Source organism: Anoplophora glabripennis, unplaced genomic scaffold (genome assembly GCF_000390285.2).
Source record: "Anoplophora glabripennis isolate ALB-LARVAE unplaced genomic scaffold, Agla_2.0 scaffold11, whole genome shotgun sequence".
Taxonomy (NCBI): Eukaryota; Metazoa; Arthropoda; class Insecta; order Coleoptera; family Cerambycidae; genus Anoplophora; species Anoplophora glabripennis.
In genome coordinates, this window is record NW_019416496.1 from 751,746 (window position 1) to 761,190 (window position 9,445).

At 32.5% G+C, this 9,445-nt stretch overlaps 1 protein-coding gene across 1 annotated transcript in view; it reads left to right on the forward strand.

Moving 5' to 3' along the window:
* LOC108907752 (membralin) overlaps window positions 1-9,445 on the forward strand; it is a 189,087-nt gene that overhangs the window by 31,366 nt on the left and 148,276 nt on the right. The window contains exon 6 of the mRNA XM_023454736.1: window positions 3,423-3,480. Coding sequence (XP_023310504.1) covers window positions 3,423-3,480 — 58 coding nt within the window. The remainder of the gene's footprint in view (window positions 1-3,422; window positions 3,481-9,445) is intronic.

Here is a 9,445-nt window from a genome sequence, read left to right on the forward strand (position 1 = left end):
TTTTTTTTAAATCGATGTCTCGCGATTAAAAAAAAACAATTAGCGTATTTTCAAATGCCTATCGTTAATAATTATTGGTCTTTCAACAGTCCGATAATTATTTATCTTTAAACTTCCTTTAATTATCAACTTTATTTTTTTTATTGTATCAAAGGTAAGTGCATAAACTTATATACTGTTTATCAAAGATCAAAAACAAATTTATTTCAATATTCTAAAATTGTTTAAACAACAATTATTTTCAAAATATGTCGAAAATTAGTAATATATGTAATGAGTTAATTTCTCATTTGCTTATATTTTAAACAATAAATAATATTTGAATTATACTTTAATCACAAAAGAAATGATGATTAAATTAATAAATTAATTATAAAAAATCAATAATACTTCATTCATATCAATAATACTTCATTCATACTTAATTGCTTAATTGTTTTAATTTTTTGAATGTATATTATGTTTATTTATATGTATAAAAATATGTATTAAGGATTTACATTTATTGTAAATGACGGTGAACTTTGATCGTCTATAACTACGTAATCAATTGACTAATCGATCTGTTTTTTTTTTCAAAAGAAGCGTCTTTCCAAGAACTTTTAAAACCTGCTTTAAAAATTTGATTTGATTGAATATTCAGTTATTTTAATTGTTTATAAGAGCAAAAATTCGACCAATGTTTAAACAAGCGCCAGAGCTCTCCTAATTGAGGGATTCGAATTTTTCAAAAAGCGTTTGAAAGCTTGAGAGCCCTTCTATATGTGATTAAATTTGTAAAGTATCTAAGGGCCTTGGTTTTTGTTGTGCAAAATTTTGAAAATTTGCAAATTTTTTTCAAAATCTGGAATGTAAAATTATTATGTAAAATCTATCGAACCGATTTTGATGAAATTTGGTGCGATAATTCTACATAGCATGAATTTTTCTTGAGCCAAGTATGAAGGTCCTATAACCAATTTAAAGACCCGAAAAAAATTTTCCAAAAAGTAATGTTTCTTAACCCCATATTTGGCGATTTTTTCGATTTTTACAATAATAATCATGATTCATTCGATTTGTAACTAGTCATATTTTGTAAAAAATTTAATTACAAACATTTTTTTCCTCTTCCATTTTCGCCTAAAATCAACTCTTGAAAAGATACATAATTAAATAGGAAGAAGAATATGACATTTTTCGAATTTTTGTAACATATTGTGTCGCCAAAAGTTAAGCCCACGTTTTTTTATGCGCAAAGAAAAATTTTCATTTCTATTGATATTTGAAAGCCAAAAAGCCAAAAATCTCCGTGGATATACGATTCACCCAAATATGGACTCTTTGAAACTACCAAACTATCTGTGTCCACACCTCTGCTATTAGAAATATTACCTCTGTGAGTTATTTCAATTTTTTTTAGTAATCGTTTACGAAGAATTACGAAAAGAAAAACAAATTTTGTACTTCTTACGACCCAACAGATTTCAACTTTACGGTGAGCAAACACATACGAGCTTTTGAGGTTTTAGGTCGGTCTACTTCGGTTGGCCATCTCCAGAAAACTCCTCATCGAGCAACTCCACCATGAAACCGACAGCGACACCGTCGGTACGCCGTAGCGTGGAAAATCCTAAAGAAAAACAAAAGGTCGGCGCAGTAGGCGTACCGTTTGATGCCGGACGAAAATCGAGATCGGCTACCATCACGCCATCCGGGCGGTTTCTTATATTTCTGGCCGGAGTTAATACGGTAGATGGGGAGGGGGTGACGGGGGGCGAACTCTCTGGGGCGGGCGGCCCCGGGGCCTCGGCCGCAGACCGGCAAACAACTGCTCATGTTGACCGAACCTGCGGTCGGCTTTACGTAAGAAAAACGTATCTGCCATATCCGCAGATACGTCATGTATCCGAGCACATCCTCTTATTTCCCGACGCGGTCCGCCAGGGCCGTAACGGAAAAAATTACTAGGATAGTCTTTCCGAAGTCAGTTGAACATGTATAAAAACGCGTAGCAATAAAATTTAATGAGCTTCATGGGCGTCCCTAAAAAAGTTTTCTGCTAAAGGTTAAAAATTATAATAATTTGTGTATAACATAGACCAACAAAATTTAACTTTTTTTTTTGGAAGCAGAAACTGGAATATATATTTCCGAAGGATTTAGGTGCGTTGAATCCGAATCTGGCAGAAGAATTGCTCTATCACGTCAGGTTTTTGAGATATCCTAACCTAAAAGTGCAAAATACACTGTTTTTCGTCATATTTGAGGTTATGTAGTAATCCCATCTATTCTTTTTTAAAATATATAATTTAAAAGTACAAGTCCTTTCGAATGCCGTTGACTTTGCTCAAATATCTTTTTTTTTCGTTGAGATATCACATGTTGAAATTTTTAAGTTTCTCAGTTTCTTAATATGCGAAAATCTACTAAGTAGGCCAATCATTATAGCTTTTTTTCGGGAAAAAAATACTATTAGAAGTTTTTCTGCGGAATATTGTTCAGAAACGTGTTATAAACAAAATATCAAAAAATCAACTCGAGACTAGTTGGGAAACTTTGTTAAAACAATGGTCAAAATTATGAAAAAGTAGTTATTCGACTGGCGTAAAAAAACTGTTATTCATAGAGTAAAAAAGGTTTATACAAAAAAGGTAGGTATTAAATAAATCTGTAAAATAAGACAAGTCCGATTAAATTCCGATAATTTGTTTATGCGCAAGAGCTCAAAAATGGTCGAAATTGTCNTAATAAAATTAAGAAAAAAAGTAGTACTTTAAAATTATAATAAAAAAAAACTAAATTGCAAATTGATAAATGTAATTTGTTTAAAAATAAAAAAAGTGTTAACTTTAAAAATTTACTGTGGCTAACCTAATCAACTGATTTCAGTTTTTCAAAATTCAAAATTCGAAAAATTTTTTCCAAAATTATTTTCAAAAAATTATTTTGTGAAAACTATAGAACCGATTTTAATGAAATTTCATGTGATGTTTTATTATACTCTAAAGTTTTTTTTAATCAAAATTAGCAATTAAAGTATTTTTTAAAAATTATCCAAAAAACTTGATTATTTTGCCTTTTTTTCATCAATTATTGCCATTTTGCAACATCGGTAATAAATTAAACATTTTTAACTTACAGTATACTGTGCGAAATTCAATTCTAAAACTTTTTTCCTTTTCAATATTCTTCCAAAATGCATACATTCCAAGATATAAGGAAAAAAACTCGGATAAAATAGGAATTTTTTAAATTTTTTTAAACATATTTGCATTTTTTGAAAATGTTCCGGACCTCACCCAGACCTAGGGATCTACACTTTTATTATGTGAGTAGTACTGAAGGTAATCCAGAAAAAATTTGCTTGCCCCCTCCCACATCCACCTCAAAACAGATCAGCCCTGGTCTATTACCTTTATCCATGGTTTTATGTGTTTCAGACCGTCTCTGTGTCCATGCTGCTGCGCTACTCCCATCACCAGATATTCGTGTTCATCGGTGAGTCTTTTGATTTATATCGGGTCACGCTTTCGCCCCTCCCCCCTGGGGGCGCGAGGGCAGATCGGACCCGCTTCCGGTCTTCCTCTCTGCGTGCGTCCGTCCGTCTGTGTGTGTGTGTGTGCGCGTATGCTGCCACCGGATCAAATACGCCTAGGTCCGGGATCCCGCCTACAGCCCCACAAAACTTCGGTATGTCGGTATACAGGGTGATCCGTAATTAATTTTCTTTCTATGAAACATAAGTACTGCGTTAAACTTTACTCACCCTGTATTGTAAATATAAATATTATTTTCTGTGACAGTAAGAGTTTGAATAGGGGTCGTATTCATACGGAGGCGGCCTGTGAAATTTTGTCAGAATTCGAAAGGTGCGTAAAAATATTGGCGCCTTGCTGCGCATGCGGTGTCAGCATCGTCTGGTATGGCTGATGGCTTTTAGCGACAAGCGTAACGTTCAGGTTATTTGTCTATTGTTCCCGTAGATGAAGGTTATCGAATTATTTTCGAAACATGGATGAATTTCGAACGACAATGTTTATTATTGTTACCTCTGTCTCGTAGTCAGATATTGCACGAATAAATTTTTGTGGCATATTCTCCCGCAGATTATTATAAATATTTCCCACCCACCATCGCCGATGGAGCGGATGGTCAATTTTAGCGACAATTCCGCAACATTCCGCTTTTAGCCAAACGGTGATGTAAAAGTGAACTACTATTCAGCGAATTTGAAAGCGTTCGACGTGTCGCCGTTAATCTGCGACTGCTGAAATTGCGTCAAATTGATACGCCCAACAGATAGGGGCGCATAGAGAGCAGCACAATAGAAATTTCCGGGGCAGCTGGTATGCCGTACGCGGGGAGGGATAGTTCTATGAACTGAATTGTTGTTAAATTATATCTTTTGTCTGCGTTCGTGTCAGAAGTGACAGTTTTTTTACGTAATTTCCAGTGTAAAAAATTGGTTTTTGTCAGAGCGTATGCGATAGAAAAATTTATTTGTACTATTTCAGTTAAAATGTCTATCAGCGAGGACATCAGTATTTTATTCATTGATTTTTAACATTCTATGCATCTTCTTTGACGTAGACACAATTTTCAATAAGAATCAACCCCGAGTTGCTACACACGCTAGCCATTTTTGACACTAAGTACTAAAAAAACGATTGTAAACACTAACGCAACTACGATTGTAACATCGGATTTTAGTATTCGGAGTCGCTGAGGCCGTGGCTTTCCACGCATATTTCGAATGACGCTAGAGACTACAGTTGTCCAGCTATGTAATGGTTGAAAGTACTATAATTAATAATTTTTTCCACGGAAACTATTAGGATTTTACAAATTTTTTTTTACGATATTGACTCCATTTCTCATTCCGCATCTATTCCCAAATTTTTTTGGGTATGTTGTGAATCACCTTGTATATTTACACTGTCTTTTACATGATGGCACAGTCCGTTTGCTACTAGTATTTTTGTTACAAAATCACTGATTTAATGTTCTATTCATTGCCTAAAAGGCATTTTTGGGTCACTGTTTCAACTTTCTTAGTAAGTGAGTAAGTAATTTGAATTTAATTTTAAAAAACCCGTCTGTATTTGGGGCATTTCATGCCACATCACTAAGGTCATGACCCGACATTTTTTTCTGATTTTTTTTTGACATTATTTAGTACTCATGTAGAACAGCTTTCATGATTTTTTTTTCAAATTTTTATTTCAACCTTTCAAGAAGTCGTGAGCATTTGAATATTTTTGGTAAAAAATTTTCAAATTTCCTGTAATTTGGCGAATACTAAAGATATCGGAAACTCTTTTTTCATTTTGTTCATTTTGAGATGCAGTTTTATTTAAAAAATAAAATATAAATAAAAAGAATCTATTTTTAGATTTTTGGGTTATTTTAATTTGTAAATCAAAAAAGGGCTTTTTGAAAGAGTGCAGTAATTTTTTTCTTCGAACAGTTCTCATGACTCATTACTAAAAATACCATATTTTTCATAAATTTGCATATTGAAAGAGGATATTTTTGATAATTTTTCGAAGAAAAAAATATCGCCACTCTTCAAAAAGCACTTCTTTGATATAAAAATAAAAAAAACAGAAAATTTAAAATTATTTTTATATATCTTTTATAAAACTGCGTCTCAAAACGAACAAAATGAGAAAAAAGTTTATGATATTTTTAGTTTTTGCAGTTAGGTACAGGTACTTGAAATTTTTTTACACAAAACATTCATAACATTGTGGACAACACGTGAACTAGAACGATTTTTGAAAAATCAACGTAAAAATGATGTGTACCTTATAGGAAAGCCACACGGGACAATACACTTTTAATTTTGCTAATCGTGGAAAATATATTCCGTATAGGTAACTCGGTTTTAAGAAGTATTTTCATTATTGTGATAGAACCAAGTCCTAATACGTTCGACCATAACGCAACATTGTTAGTTGATATCACAAAACCTATATTATTTTTCATTTAACGCTTTCCAAATGCAGTTTCGTTTCGGAATGGGTTTTATACACTTTTAATGCACTTGTTTATGTGGTTCGCAGCCTAGCTGCCGCAACGATAGAAAAGAAAAACTGTATTGAAATGAAACCAAAAAAAAGTTCCTATAAACACGTGCCCGGAAACGCTTATACTCCGAGATACAGGCCGTTGAAAATTTAAAAAAAAAAACATTAATATGTGAAATGAATTTGGAACAATGTTAAGTTCTTAAAATTTGGCAGTTATTGTACGCTGCATTTTTAGTATAAAATCAATTTTTATCTGCCGCCAGTGGCGTAGTTAGTCGACGTTTTCGTCATAAAATGCGGCAGATAAAAATTGACTGTACACTAAAAATACAGCTGTACCAACATACAATAACTGCCAAATTTGAAGAACCTAACATTGACTGTTCCTATTCAAATATTAATATATTTTTTTAAATTTTCAGCACCCTGTATCTCGAAATTTAAGCCTTTCCGGTCACTGGTTTATAGGAACTTTTTTTCTTTAAATACCATAAGTAATTGTGTTGCCAATAGTTGTGTAGTTAGTATCCAATTTTAAATAGATTTCTTCTTGCGACTTTCATCACCGATGTAAAACGTAGTATATTTCGCCGGAGATGGAGCACTTCATTATAATAACCGTACGAGATTTCTGCTCATGTTTCTTTGAGAGTTATGCTAAAACATTAACTCAACTTTTTTCGATAATTAGGTATGAGAAAGTTTAAAATATATTTTCGGTAATGATGGAAATTTTAAACGTATGTCTCATTTGTACGAAATAGGGAGGGTATTCAAAGGAAAAAAGTTGGTGTAAGTACGTCCCGGGGATGTTATCTGCAGAGACTCGGATGTTTGTTTTTGCTCGTTTGTACCGTGAAATTCTAGTGGGCGAGATAAAAATCCGTGGAAGTTAATGCTACTTTAACTCTGTAGTCACTAATTTCAGTTTTTTTTTTTCGTATGAATAGATTGATAAAAATAGTAGATCAAATACTACTCATATTTTAATACAGGTTGCCTATTCAGGCAAGTGTATTAAATATACCACAACCTTCAACTAGAATAATGGTCATATCGAGAACAAAAGAAGCTTCTTGGAACTTGAAGATTCTAGTTTTGAAATCTTGAGAAATTTTTGCGAGTACCACTCTCGGTGAAATAACAAGAATAATGCAAGGCAAAAATTTTAAATTTTTTTTTACATAGATGCCTTTCCCTTTATACAAATGAAAGTATACATGTATATAGTAGGATTGTATTCGATGCAAAGTAAAGCAAAAAATTGTCGGTCTTTTATCGAAGGAAAATGGGGTCGTCATCAGTGATATCATCGGTTATACGTCAAATACTAACCTGACGAGCTTGGTCGTAAATCAGAGACCGCCTCCAAAAACCAGTAAACAGTAGCGCGTACAGAGGTGAAATGTAGTATGTACCTACATACGTAGAATTTAAAAAACAAATTGGATTTATAATAAATTACATTTACAATATATAGTTTATGAGAAAAAAGGGAGATGTCTTTGTTTTCATTTAGTCCTTCAATTGTTAATCCATAATGCATAAAGAAATTATTCAATTTCTAAACCCCTTAAAACCGTACTACACTGGATCCCTTAACAGCCAATGATTTATTACTTTGCATCGAATATGATCCTGCTTATAGAAATGTTATTTTACTTATATGTGTTCAAAGTACCTGTGGCAGTTAAAAAAATACTATTTCTTTTCAGTAACTCGGTTTAATTGAAGGTTTTTTGTAACTAACTAATGAAATAGGTTCTCAAAAACAGCTTTCAACGTCATTACGTTCAATTTTCTAATTGGCTAGACTATATTGAGCGCTTGTAGACAGTCTCATAGAGTACAGTAGAGTACAACCATACGCTTGAGCACAAATCATTTACAAATATGTGAGGGAAATGCAGGATTTGTTTAACCGGTGTCAATATGTTTGTCAAATGAATGATAGTATGCAATATAAATTAATTACGGAAATATTTCGTTTGCCCGTAATTTGCAATATATGACAGCTCGATTACAGCGATCTCTGATGCGTACTTTTATAAAGTTCGGTTGCAACCTAATTTTTTGTAGTTTTGCATTGGAATGCGAAATATGTCAATAATTCGTGGTGTTTTATGTTGTTGAATTGAATGTAACAAATAAAACATAAGCTTAAATTACTTTTTATTTTTTTTAAAAGCTTCAGCGTCTGAAAAAAACATCTTTCTGTTTAGGTCACAAAGATTCATTGTAGATAAACTCAAAAATCCTTATAGACTAGGCGGTATCTGTTTGGTTTGGGTGAATCGTATATCCACGGAGATTTTTGGCTTTTTGGCTTTCAAATATCACTAGAAATGAAAATTTTTCTTTGCGCATAAAAAAAAACGTGGGCTTAACTTTTGGCGGCACAATATGTTAACAAAATTCGAACAATGTCATATTTTTCTTCCTATGTAATTATGTATCTTTTCTAGAGTCGATTTTAGGCGAAAATGGAAGAGGAAAAAAATGTTTGTAATTAATTTTTTTAGAAAATATGGCTAGTTACAAATCGAATAAATCATGATTATTGTAAAAATCGAAAAAATCGCCAAAAATGGGGTTAAAAACATTACTTTTTAGGGAATTTTTTTGGGGTCTTTAAATTGGGTATAGGACCTTCATATTTCATGTTATGTAGAATCATCACACCAAATTTCATCAAAATCGGTTCGATAGATTTTGTATAAACCAGATTTTGAAAAAAAAATTGCAAATTTTAAAAATTTTACACAGCAAAAACCAAGGCCCTTAGATACTTTAAAATTTAATCATATTTAAAAAAGCTCTGGCATTGTTTAAACATTGGTCGAATTGTTGTACTTATAAACAATTAGAATAACTTTGTGAATATTCAATTAAATCAAATTTTTAAAGCAGGTTTTGAAAGTTATTGGAAAGACGCTTCTTTAAAAAAAAAACAGATCGATTGGTCAATTAGTTACGTAGTTATAGCCGATCAAAGTTAACCGTCATTTATACTAAATGTACTGGGACATCCGGGCTAATTTTTCGAAAAATACCTTTGGTATTCCGAGTACTTACCAGGTCTAATTTTGCAATACTTTTCTTTATTGGCAACCTACTTTAAAACGTGTTTAAAGTTATTTATGCAACCGAGAAATTCAAGAAAATCGTACGGGTGGTGGTGGTGGAGAAAGCAGAGAGCGCGGCCGCTTCGGCCTGCTCGAAATTGAATCGGCGAGTTCAAAACCGCGATGCGCTTAAAAATTTTTAATATCTCACCTTCTAGAGGTCCGATTTTGATGATTTTTTTTTAATTTTAGCGTATTTTCAAATGCCTATCGTTAATAATTATTGGTCTTTCAACAGTCCGATAATTATTTATCTTTAAACTTCCTTTAATTATCAACTTTATTTTTTTATTGTATCAAAGGTAA